The sequence below is a fragment of the Piliocolobus tephrosceles genome, chromosome 6 (genome assembly GCF_002776525.5).
Source record: "Piliocolobus tephrosceles isolate RC106 chromosome 6, ASM277652v3, whole genome shotgun sequence".
NCBI lineage: Eukaryota > Metazoa > Chordata > Mammalia > Primates > Cercopithecidae > Piliocolobus > Piliocolobus tephrosceles.
Window position 1 is genome coordinate 85,838,617 of NC_045439.1, and position 12,523 is coordinate 85,851,139.

The following is a 12,523-nucleotide window of genomic DNA, read 5'->3' on the forward strand; positions in this document are numbered from 1 at the left end:
CCCACCCACACAACACACACACTTGGCTCCCAGGCCAAAGGTGCCCGCTTGCTCTGGGCAATTAGCCTGGCCAGGTTCTCCCCTTTTCCTGCTTTACATCGTTTGCCCGCTCTGTACTTTGTGTTATTTGTGACTTCTCTTGTGCAAGCCACAGCAGTCTTGTCCCTATGAATCCCATTCTCTTCCCATCGGCTTCTCAGGGAACTCAAAGGCTGATGTGGAGACACAAAAACTGGGCAGTGTGACACCACACACAGCCACACGCCACTACACCGACAGTCTCAAGTAAAAGAGGGTGCCGCACACTCTCGAGTGCAAACGTACGTGGACGCACACTCAGACTCCCTGTGTTTAGGGTCTGCAGACACCCCGCCCTCCTTTCTTGCAACCTCCCCCCTACTAACTTCCAGCCTGCCCTCATTTTTTGTCACCCCACCCTGGAGTTGGAGACACCAAGAGAAGGGTTGGGTGCAAACACCTGGCAAAAAATCACGGGATGGTCACACAAACACGAAATCACTCAAAAGATAGCAGCGGGAGGTTGGGGGGGGGGGTGCTCCTTCCTTCCGTGGTTTCCTCCTTCATCGCCCAGGCCTCCTCCCTCTGTCCCCTGACAAAAAGTCATCGAGCCCAGCTCAAATCGATTGTTTTATTGACTGCATACAGACACGTTTAGAAAAGGGCACGGGCTCCGGGGGCTATTCCGTCCCAGGCCCGCGCTTGTGCTGCGCTTCGCGAAGACTGCAGATCCCGAGGACTGAAACTCCCCCCCCCCCAACCCCGACGCTTTCTTTCAAAATGGAAAAAAGAACCCCGCCCCGAGTCGCCGCGCCGCGCCCCTCCCCTTCCCTCCCTCCCCGCCCATCTGCACCCCCGCCCGCCCCCCTACACTACACCGTCACACTTTACAGGACACAGACTTTTCTCCTACAGGGCACGCTTGTCAGGGACTACACGCCGGGCAAACAACGATTCCCGCCGAAGCAGGGGCGGGTGGGGCGGGGCGACGCGAGGACTGAGACACGAGGACAGAGGCGCTCGGCTGCATCCGGATCCCACCGCACAGTTGCACAGTCACGCGCAGGCTTTGTGCGAACTAGGGCGCGAGCCCTCCCGAGAGCCGTGGCCCGGGAGGCCACAGTCAGCTTCCTCCGCCTCCGGCGCTTTCCAGCTGGGTCTGGGTTGGGTGGATCCGCGGGAGCGGCGCTGTTGGGCGCACAGACCTCCGGAAAGCCCAACACACGGACAACGAAATTGGCCCGGGACCAAGTCCACGCGCTCAGCCGCCAAGAGGCGCGCGGTCCTGCGGCGCTTTAAGTTAGGAGAGAGACAACAGAAAACGCATTCCCTCCCTACCCCCCGACACACACACCCGATTTTCCCAGAGGCTTGGGAAGGGGGTGTTAGCACCAGACCCGAAATGTCGCTGTCTTTGAAAACAACGAAAACAGGAAAATCTGAGCGCGGAGCTGAAAGGCGCCCCAGGCACCGGGCTGGACTCCAACAGGCCAGAAGTGGGGTGGGGGTGGGAGGACAGAAGGATTTGGTTGCCTGCTGGGAGGTGGCTTTGGAACTAAAAATTAGGGGTTGCCACGAATCCCGGCTTCTGGGAGTAGGGATTGAAAGGGAGGAGGGGCCGGGCGCAGTGGCTAAAGCCTGTAATCCCAGCACTTTGAGAGGCCGAGGCGGATGGATCACCTGAGGTCAAGAGATGCAGACCATCCTGGCCAACATGGTGAAACCCCGTCTCTACTAAAAATAGAAAAAATTATCTGGGCGTGGTGGCGCGCGCCTGTAGTCCCAGCTACTCTGCAGGCTGAGACAGGAGAATCGCTTGAACCTGGGAGGCGGAGGTTGCAGTGAGCCGAGATTGCGCCACTGCACTCTAGCCTGGCGACAGACCCCGTCAAAAAAAAAAAAAAAAAAAAAAAGGAAAAACAAAGAAAGAAAGGAAGGGGGAGGGGAGGGGTCGAAGTGCGACCCCACAGCACTCCACTGGCCCGGCTGGCCCCGAAACCACGGCGTTACCGCAAGGTTTCCAACGTCTTCGCTCGTTTCTTGTGGCTCCAGAGCCCACGGTGGGGCGGGCTGCGGGGCGGATTTCGCAGATAATCGATTTGGGAATGGAGGGACATAGATATTGCCCATCGTCTGCGGGTGGAGTCTTGCATGGAGTAAGAGAAACACTGTGCTTGGCGGGTAAGGGGATTCAGCCCGCAGGGAGAATGGCAGCCGTGGGTAGCGGGGACTGGTGAAATCGGCTCACTCCCTACTAGAAGTCCCTCGTAGTCAAGGTTGCAAAGTGGTAAGGGGGAGGACTAGGTGAAGGTTGGGGACGGGGGACATAAGTCCTGCCAGCCCTGGACTGCTGCTCCCAGGCACCCTAGGTGGAGGTCGGGAATGGGCGGGCCGGACGGGCCGAGGTTCAGCCTGCCGTCTGCCTGTAGTTGCCATTAATCTCCTGGGCGATGTTGACCGCCTCGGCGCCCAGGGGCAGCCGATCGCTGTACTCAGAGCCCGCCTCGAACTCCTCTTGGTTGGCCTTGGACTGGGACTCCACCAGTGAGCAGGCCGCCAGGCTCTCTTCTCTCTGCAGGTCCCCACTTGGGTCTCCCGGCTCCGCGTCTTCATCAAGGCCCTCCCCCTGTGCGTCCTCTGGTTCCTCGCCGCCCGCCTCGCCGCCTGCCGGATAGCTTTTCTCGGACTCGAGGTAGGAAGCACGCGGGTCGAAGTCCGCGGCGATGTGCTTCTCCATAGGGTCAGGGGCCTGAGGCCGCAGGATCAGACGGTAGGGCTTGCCCGGGTGTTTAGCCAGCAGATGGCAGCAGGCGGCGCCCAGAAGGGGCACTGTGGCCAGCACCAGGAGGAATACGCTCACTGCCACGATGACCAGCAGCGATGGGAGCTCCTTCTTGGTGGAAAACACCACTTGCACGTGGCAGGCTTCGCCCGCCAGCGCCAGGCAGACGGAGTAGTTGGTACCCGGCCGCAGGCCTCGGAACCAGTAGGCGTTGACGCCTTCCTCTACGCGGGACCACTGCACTGCCGCCCCGCCCCCCGCTGGACACAGATAGAGTAGGCGCAGGGGTCGCCGCCCGAGTCGCCGGTCTCCGCCAGCCCCGCCGGGCCCAGGGCCCCAGCGCGCAGCCAGCGGCGTCAGCTGCACCCGCGCCTCGCGCTCTGCCACATCCAGCGCGATGACGCCCAGCTCGAAGACGTGCGGCTTGAGCTCTGCGCTCTGGTTGAACGCGTGGTTAGAAACGTACCGAGAAGGATCCCCGTTGCCACAGCGCTGCTCCTCCGCCGGGTCCGCGAGGATCTGGTCTTCGGCCTCCTCTCCCTCACCTGTGTCCTCCTCCTGTTCCGTCGCGGTCTCCCCAAGAATGCTGACCTTGGCTAGGCCTTGGCCTTTGATTTTGCCCTCGGGTTTGGAAGGCAGGACGCTGTTGCCCCGGCCCTTGCCTGTGGACTTGCGCTCAGAGGTCGGGGCCTGCCCGTCGGGTTCTGCCCCGGCGCCAGGCGCGTGTTTTGGGGGCCCCGTTGCTGCTACCGCCACACGTACTGACGTAGAGTTGGTGCCCAGCTCATTGTGTGCACGGCAAGTGTAGACGCCCGCCTCCTTGGCACTCAGGAGGGGGACCAACAGGGAGCCGTTTGCGAGGGCCAGGAAGCGCGGTGTGGCTGGGGGCGCGGGCCAAGCGGGTGCGGGAATCGGCGTTGGGGCTTGGGTCTGCGTCAGCAAGTCCCCATCTCCATCTCCCTCTCCTTCCTCCGTCCCAACCCCATCGTCCTCCCCGCTCAGAACTGGTGGCTCTAAGAGTACGGTGCCACCGGGGATCTGAAGTTGCCATTGCAGGCGGGGTGTGGGGTGGCCGTCGGCGATGCAGTGTAACATGAACGCCAGTCCCGCGCGCAGTGGGGTGCCGGGTGCCTCAAGCGGTGGCTCGGCACTCAGATGCACGCTGGGCGGTGCACAGGGCAGAGCGGGCAGGCGGTACACCGGCACCCCCTGCAGCGCGGGAGGCGACGCACAAGCAATGGAGTCGGGCTCGGGTAAGGACACCCGGGTGCTTGCGGCCCAGGCCTGCAGCCACACAAGGCCACAGCCGCAGTGGAAGGGATTGTGATAGAGTTGCAGGTGCGACAGCGCGCTGAGCGCGTCGAAGGTGCCGGGGGCCAGTGTACGCAGCCGGTTGTTGTTGATGCGCAGGGAACGCAGGTCGGGTAGCGCACCCAGTGCGTCCCGGGGCAGAGAGCCCAGGCGGTTGTGGTTCATTTTGAGCAGCTGCAGCGCGCTCAGGTTGCGCAGGTCGCTCCACGGAAAGCTGGATATGAAGTTGTGGCTCAGGTCGAGGTTCTTGAGCTGACTCAGCACTGCCAGTGCGCCTGGCTCCACGGTGCGCACCTCATTGTGCGCCAGCCACAGCGACGTGACCTGTGTGACGTCGGCGAAGGCCCCGCGCCGCAGCACGGTGATCTTGTTCGCGGACAGACTAAGCGTGGTCACGTTGGCAGGCAGTCCTTCTGGCACCTCGCGCAACTCTTTGTAAGCGCAGTCCGCGAACTGGTGAGCGTACTTGTCCACGCAGGCGCACGGCTCAGGGCATGCTCCAGCCCCTCCTAGAAGCGCCCAGACCAACCACAGGGCCCGAACGGGGAACATCACGGCTCCTGCAGATGGAAGCCAGGGGAAAAGGAAAGAAGGTGACTCACTGAACCCTAGCTTACCTCCCCTATCAAGCTCTGCCTCCTCAAACCCGTCTAGCACAAGTTCCAGGACTCAGGTAACCTCCTCTATGGCCAGGAGCCTCTCTTGGCCAGAAGTGAAGGTCAATAAAAATCTGGAGTTTCAACGGATACTCCCTCCCAGGGCCCTAATTTCCTTTTCCGGCGGCCCGGTACATCGCTCTTTTTTCCCTTCCTACTCCTTCCTTCACGCTGGAGCTGGCCCCTCCGTAGGCTCCGCAGCTCGCCTATCTCCAGCGGGCTCCTCACGGACCCCTCTCTGTGTTTCTAAGCCTTAGTTTAACCCGGTGAAATGGATCCTACCCAGGAAGGACATTTTTGTCGGAGACTGGCTGTCCTCCCTGGAACCTTTGTCCCACATACAGCACTCGCACACACGCCCATTCAGGCGCACAACAATACAAACAGATGCGAGGCTTCATCATCAAACCGCCAACTTCTGCAGGCGTTTAGAGGACCTGATGCTCAATTAGGAGGCTCACAACACATTTCCTAAACTCACAAACACATATGCACCCAGACACGGATACAATAGACCCTGGAGACCTCATTGTTCTCTTAACTGAACCGGCATTTGTACAGCGTTTTCCACCACGGTACAAAGCGCTTTCCTGTCCATTGTGAGAATTAACAGACACAAGGACACAAGTCCTCACACGAACCGACCCATCCACAAGAACACAGGCATGCGCCTGTGTGTGCACACAGCCCTCCACTGTGATAAAAACCCAGCAGAGAAGCAATAGGAGGACCTGCACTGCACGGCTTGAGATGTGGGATCTGGGGAAGCCCATCCCCATGCCCTTCTGCATCTAAGGCCGAAGTCACCTGCCCGGGGCTGCAGCTCCTGTGAGGGGAGAAGAAGGTTGCTCTGCCAACCTTCCTTACGCGGAAGGAGGTCCTTCCCCCATGTTTGGACCAGGTGTGTTGGGAGAGTGGTCACTAGACCTTCCTCTCAGGTCCCCCAGGGGGCTCCCATTGGGCAGAGGCGTCCTCAGCCAAACAGGTCATGGGGCTGCCACTAGCTAATGAAGCTGGAGAAGGTGAAAGATTCTGCGCCTTTCTCCACAGCTCTGCGGTGCCTAAGGTCCCCCTCTCCATAAAACCTTAAGCCCGGTCACACAAACGAACTTGCACAGACTCCCTGCCCTCTCTGGAGCGTCTGTCAGGTTTGGCAGAGCCCCTCCCACACCCTGCCTTTGGGAACCTGCTCCTTCACTCTGCCTGTGCTCTTCTGGGAGGGTCCCTTCCCTCCCTTCTCAGTTCCTCCCAGACAGCACCTCCCCCCCAGCCCCGCACCCCATGGGGCGCTCTAGGCTGGACCTACCCTCACCTGGGTCAAGGTTGTGGGGTGGCCCCCATTGCTTACCCAATATTCGCCGACTCTCAGTAAATGTCCTAGGGCTGAAACCCCTTCTCCAGACCCGGTGTGGCAGAGCAGGAAAGATAGCCCAAGGAAGATACTCGCATGTGTTGTGGCTGGGGGAAAAACGGGGGGCGGGGGCAAAGAAAGGGACAGGTAAATTTGGGGACTCGGTGGCCCCAAAGTACCACTTCAGTTTTTCCTTTTGCGTCCGTTCCCACCACCTCTCTGGCTGCAGGTTGGAGAAAGTCCTTGCGCGCTCCAGGGCCTGGCGGGGACGCGCATAGCCTCTCCCGCCTCCTGCTTGGTCTACTTTTGTTAAAGCCACGGAGACCCTCCCCAAGGCCAAGACAAGTCGGTCATAAGGGGCATCCCACGCCCACCGTCCCGGCTGGGCTCTTCGCAGCCTACTACACCCCCCATAACCCACGTACCCCCACATTTACACAGCCGCTGACGTTGTTACTGTCCCTCATCACACCACCTCCCCCCTCAACGTTCAAACACATTCGCGCACACACAGTCTCTCACACCCTCCCCATAGTCGACCTTGGCACGTTACAATCATCCATGGTCAGGTAATAATCGCATCAATGTGTTCAGTACCTGCTACATTCACACGCATTTTCACGGGCACACCTGCATACGGGACACTTACCGTTCTCCTCTCGCACACGCATACACACATTCACGCGAACTCACCCTCACGCGCCTGTCCCGCCAGCGCCCGCGAGCTTCACTGCTAATTGAATGCAAGCCGCTTTTACGCCCGGCAACACGTGAGACAAACCATCTTTGAGGAATTTGGGGGAAGGAAAGCCGCGCGGCTGAAGTGGGGTGGGGGAAGGAGTGTCTTTGCCTTTAAACTCTTTTTGCAAATGCAGGCGGTGGCACCGACAGACCTCGAGCCGGACCCGCGGAGCTGCGCGCAGCAGAGCTCGCGCGGACCCTTCACTCCCGCACCCCCCGCTGCTAGCCGCCTCCTCCCCGAAGCCACGTTCAACACGATGCATAATTGATAGTGTTAGCAGAGCGCCGCGCCCTCCCTACCATTTTTGCCTGGATCTGGGCTGATATAAGCCCTAGTCTCCCCCCGCTGCCGCCGCCCCAACCCCCCTCCGCCCCGCCTGCTAGTCTAACCAGAGACCAGAACGCACAGCCCTGCAGGGCGTGCTGGGAAGGGACGCCCCCCTCCCCAGCCCACCGTAGCCCTGCCCAACCTCTTAAACCGGAACTCTTTACATCTGGTCTTTTGTGGCTAAACCAGCGCTTGAAGCCCACTGCCCGACTCGTTGGCCTAAGCGCACCGCGGGACAAGTGGAGCAGGGGGAAGCTCTCCGGAGCTCACCCAAGCACCTCACTCCAGGTCTTGCCTGCTCCAGGAGAACGGGGCACGGAAGCTGCAGCAGACAGTAGCACAGATAAGGATGGTGTCAAAACGTCCGCTACTCTTGAGCACGGTGGGCTGGGGACTTCAGGCCTGAGCATTTCTCCCATCCCTGCCCCCCATATCTTCCCAGCCTCTCAAGCAGACACTCGGTCAACCCCACACGCACTATCCCCCAAGCCGCAGTGGCCCCCCACCGCCCCGCCGTCTCACACCCTTACTCAACAGCCGGCTTCAGCAGACTCGCTGTTCCCGACTCTCGCTCCCTAGTTCTGATGAAACCCCGACATTTCTTTCAGCGACGAGGAGGCGGAGGCGCGGCGATGTCGAGGCATTTGGCTAAAACCCGGTTTCCGCCCCCCTGCGCTGCCCACATTAGCCCTGGAGACGGCTACCAGCCAGAACCAGGAAAGGGGTTCAGGCTCCGGGAGACACGCAGAATCCCCACCCCTTCTGTAGCCACTGAGCTCTCCGGGCGCACCAAGTCCCACAGCCATCACCCTGGGCCATGGGGGTCTCTCGTGGTGGGTCGATGGCGCGGGTTTGGGGCTTCCGTGGAGATCAATACCCCGATTTGAGTGTTGAGCATCTTAATGAGCTAGGGGAGGGGGTGGGGAAGAGAGACAGGCTAAGAGCGCAGCATCTAAAGAGACCACCCGGCCCGAGGTTCCGAGGCTGCTTTGTAAATTAAATATGAACAGACTGGTGCGCTCACGCTCCAAGCGTCCCTCCCTCTCTCCTACTCCTGCCGTCGCTACAGGCGGCCCAGCGGGCTGGGACCATCGCATATCGCTTAGCCCCAGTTCAGAACACAGAACTTCACACAACCTGCTCCGGCCTGGGATCCCCCCAGCCCACCCATGGGGAGGGCGCAAGGCGCCTTTCAGGGAAGGTGTCTTCGAGAAGGATCGAGGGGTGAGAGCACTGTGACCCGTCCCTGCCGGGGACCCTTTGGTGGGACAGCCAGGATTGGGGTCCCTAGCCTGGGAGTGAGTCCCTGAGGTTTCTAGGCCTTGCGGGGTCGGGGGACGGACGCAGACAGCGGGACCAGCACACCCTTCTTTGTCTGCCGAACAAGGTGGGGGTGGGGGCGGGGAGCTGCGTCCTGGGCAGTTGTCCTGGTCTTGGGATCCCTGAGGGGGCGGTCTTGGGAGCCTATGCCAGGGAAGGATCTTAGGAGGCAGGAGCCCAGCAGCTGGAGCTGAGTCCGGTCCGGGATGGCGTGTCCAGGGGACTTTTCGGGACTGAGTGAGGGGCGTCAGGTGGGGAGACTCAAGGCCTTTGGGCCCTCCCCCGGTTTTTACCTATTTTCTTTCTTTCTTTTTTGCCTTCCGCAGGGAGGCAGAATCTGGGTAGTGGAAGGGAGAATGGGCTCGCTATTTGCCCGGAGCTTCCCAGGACTGCAGGAACCCGTCCTATAAGCAACCCGGAAACCTCGGGGCCCGAGGACCAGGGAAGACCCCCTTTCCTTGCTGTCTTGACAGAGTTGCAGAAGCCAAGGAGTTCTGCAGGGAGACCTGGGGTGGTTAAGGACGCAGTAACCACCCCTGCGCGGGAGCTGACTCCCGCGGGCCCCAGAGGCTCTAGCTCACTCTACAGCAAATGCTTTTGTTCCAGGAGGCTGCCCTGGGGGAAGGACGCCCCTTACCCCCTGCCTTCGAGCCTGGAGAGCCCAGTGCCCGCCTGGGCAGGGCTGGAGCCCGAGTCGCCCCAGGCAGAGTCCGCCGAGGCCTGGGGTGGGAGCGGCGACTTCTGGATCTGCCTCCGAGCTCAGCTAGAAGACTGCGCGCACCTCGTCCGGCGCCGCCCGGCGCGCAGAAGCGGGTCTAATGTTTATAACGTTAATAAAGACACAGTTACGGGAGGGCTGGGGAGCCGGGAACCAAGACCTCACCTCGCCGCCGCCCACGTCTTTGATCGTTAAAGAAACAGACAACTAATCAGGTGTGTGGAAGTAGGGCTGGGGGAGGGGAGGGAGACAAGGTTCCAAGTCGGAGCGCAGAGGGTCCCAGATTAAGAATCTGCCGAATCCAGACTAAGGCTTCTAACCAGGCTGGGGCCGACCCCAGATAGACCCAGGAATGGAGAGCTGGAGGCCCTGGCCGCTTTTTGCGGAACGACCCTTAACTTCAACGTTGTGAATCCGGAGCATCGGGAGGGTGGGGAGGACTGAAACCCGTTGGATCTGGGGACTTGCTGCAGCGACTCCGTCCGCGCGCTGTTCCTGGGGCCCAAGCCTGCTCCGCGCGCGCCCCCTGCTGGACACCGCTTGCCGGGCTCAGAGGCGGATCAATGGCGGAGGGTGCCGGCTGGGCGAGGAAGATGTGGCTGGAACCCTGCACCAAAGCGAGGGCTGCCCGCGGCTCTGCAGTCCTGCGGCGCGATACTCCATGGGGCGCGCTTAACCAAAGTCGAGAGGCTTTACTTCCCGTGCCCACCCAGTCTAAGTCCCAGGTATCAGCAACCTCTGGTCTGCTACACAACACAGGTGCGGTCCCTACTTCGCTCTGCGTAGTGTTTCCAGTGCCCGCGGCGTCGCCTAATTCTTGAACGACTAGTCCTTGGCACGAAAGCTTCTTATACACCTCTCCCATTCTCCCTTCTCTCTGAGTCTTATGACTGTGTCAGGGGCCTATTAAAATAAATATCTGAGATCTGAAAAAAAATCTGTTGGCGCTAAGAGGGGCAAAGGAAACTGCAAAATTGGAAGAAATCGATGTTTGAATGTTTAGGACATGCAATATTGTGTAAACGATTCTGTTGCAACTGCACTCAGAGTTGTATATATGCCCTTGTATTTTAATGTGGCACGCGGAGGATTTAATGGGCTTGCCTAAAGATGTGGGAAGGGCCTCTGAGAATAAGAAAGCCGGGGCCCAGATGCGCAGCAAACATCCCCAGCATAGCAGCCGGTTAAGGCTGCGGAGACCTTCCCCACGGCTGCCCTCCAGCCAGAAGCTCCTGAACACTCACTGTTTTCCATCTTTCAGCTTCTGCGCGCGCGCACACACACGCGCGCGCGCGCGCACACACGTTCTCTCCAGTCCCTCACCTCCAAGAAGCTGCTTTCCATTTCTAATTTCCAGTCGAAAGATCACTCCTCAGGGAAGCCAGGCCCAGTTTATACTTCTCCCTCTGGCCTTTCCTTGTACAGGCTCTATGTAGTCGTCAGGAGGGCAGGTTCTAGCATCAGACTCTATTACGTACTGACTGTGTGTCCTTAGCCAAATTATTTAACCTCTCTGTGCCTCAAGAAAAAAAGGCATAAATAAGAGTACTGGCCAGGTGCGGTGGCTCACGCCTGTAATCCCAGCACTTTGGGAGGCCAAGGCGGGCGGATCACGAGGTCAGGAGTTTGAGACTAGCCTGATGAAACCCCGTCTCTACTAAAATTACAAAAATTAGCCGGGTGTGGTGGTGCGTGCCTGTAATCCCAGCTACTCAAGAGGCTGAGGCAGGAGAATCACTTGAACCTGGGAGGCAAAAATTGCAGTGAGCCGAGATCGTGCCACTGCGTTCCAGCCTGGGTGACAGAGTGAGACTCCATCTTTAAAAAAAAAAAAAAAAAAAAAAAAAGAATACCTATGCTTTTGGGTCACCTTGAGGATTAAATGAATCAATGTATGCAAAGCACTTAGTACCTGGCACTTAGTGCTCAGTACTTGGCTACTTTTTAAATATAATAGCTGAATTAGCCATTATTATTGCCTTGCAGAGTTGGACACAGGTTTGATAAAATGTTCTGCTGCACACACCCCTACAGGCTTGTGTCCTGCCTCCCCCATAGGGGAGGACCTTGGCTCTGCCCCCAGAGGTCTCTCTTCACCACCACCACCCCCTTTGTGCACACACACACACCATGGGTATATGTAGCAACGAGATTCACTATTATTATTTGTAAAGGTTTCTAGTTTCAGATACTTAGACTGATGCTTGTGGCTGCCACCAGCATGCCTGTTTGCGAAGAGAGACCTGCAACTGTAGACTTGGTGGAAGGTTTTTAATTAAAACTATATTCTGTTTAAGCGTTTATTGGACTTCGTGACTTTAATTATTTTCTAGGGGAAAAAAATCCACACTTGCCTATGAGAAGACTGTTGATTTCAGAGGAAAGTAGCAACCCGTGGCAGTTTGCTGGAGGCAACTGAGAGGAATTTTCTGAATGGTTCTAAATGAAGCTGGGATCCAGCCCATGACCCTCCTCCCAGTATTTTCATGAAATTAGCTTAACGTACTGGCAAGGCCTTTTATTGCCATCAAATTAACAACAGCTCTTCCAGTGGCAGCTCATGTAATTATCTGGGTCAGTGCTTGTCTCACTGAATGAGAGGAACTCCTTCCTGGAAGAGGCAATACTCCTGCATTCAAGGGGGAACATGGCCTAGCAAGATGGCTCATGCCTGTAATCCCAGCACTTTGGGATGCCAAGGTAGGAGGAGTATTTGAGCCCAGGAGTTTAAGACCAGCTTGGGCAACATAGTGAGACCTCATCTCTACATTTTTTTTTAATTAGTTGGGCATGGTGGTGCACACCTGTGGTCCCAGCTACTCTGGAGGGAGACTGAGACCAGAAGATTGCTTGAGCCCAGGAGGTTGAGGCAGCCATGAGCCATGATCACACCACTGCACTCCAGTCTGGGCAACAGAGTGAGACCCTGTCTCAAAAAAACAAACAAAAAACCATAAACCCCCCCCCAAAAAAGTAAGGGGGGCGGGGTGCAAAATGCTTGGCAGTTCCACCCCAGTTCAGGCAGGACTGTTTTCCGCAAGAGATGTTCTGAGGCAGCCAGCTCCTCTGTGGCAGGACTTGCCCTGGTAAAGGGTAGGGCCGGGTGAGGCAGGGGAGTGGGGGCTGGAGATGATGTGTAATATTTCCATCGGCAAATAACAAGATACCCACCTCCAAGGATGGAAAGTATTAAGTGTATCATCTCACAAAGCAGGAAGAAAGCCTGGCTTCCTGGCTGTTGATTCAGCAGCTCAATGACATCAGCAGTCACAAGTTCTTTCATCTCTCCCTTCTGCCA

The 12,523-nt window shown here is 58.3% G+C and overlaps 1 protein-coding gene across 3 annotated transcripts; it reads right to left on the reverse strand.

Annotated features, from left to right (window-relative positions):
• Positions 1-635: 635 nt before the first annotated feature.
• Positions 636-7,135, reverse strand: ISLR2 (immunoglobulin superfamily containing leucine rich repeat 2). 3 transcript variants are annotated; one of them, XM_023196713.2, is made up of 3 exons: positions 6,812-7,135; positions 6,116-6,225; positions 636-4,671 (listed from the first exon to the last, which is right to left on the reverse strand). In XM_023196713.2, exon 3 carries the CDS (start codon positions 4,661-4,663, stop codon positions 2,426-2,428), a length of 2,238 nt encoding a protein of 745 aa, XP_023052481.1. In that variant the 5' UTR covers positions 4,664-4,671; positions 6,116-6,225; positions 6,812-7,135; the 3' UTR covers positions 636-2,425. The 3 variants fall into 3 exon arrangements, with proteins under 3 accessions (XP_023052481.1, XP_023052482.1, XP_023052483.1); XM_023196714.1 differs by lacking the exon at positions 6,812-7,135 and adding an exon at positions 6,334-6,515 and having other exon boundaries at positions 2,132-4,671; XM_023196715.1 differs by lacking the exons at positions 6,116-6,225; positions 6,812-7,135 and adding an exon at positions 5,421-5,528 and having other exon boundaries at positions 2,132-4,671.
• Between the last annotated feature and the right edge of the window lie 5,388 nt (positions 7,136-12,523).

What these genes read in the sequence shown, in the direction of transcription:
- ISLR2 (XM_023196713.2), bottom strand. Translation starts at nt 4,663, where the DNA reads ATGTTCCCCGTTCGGGCCCTGTGGTTGGTCTGGGCGCTTCTAGGAGGG.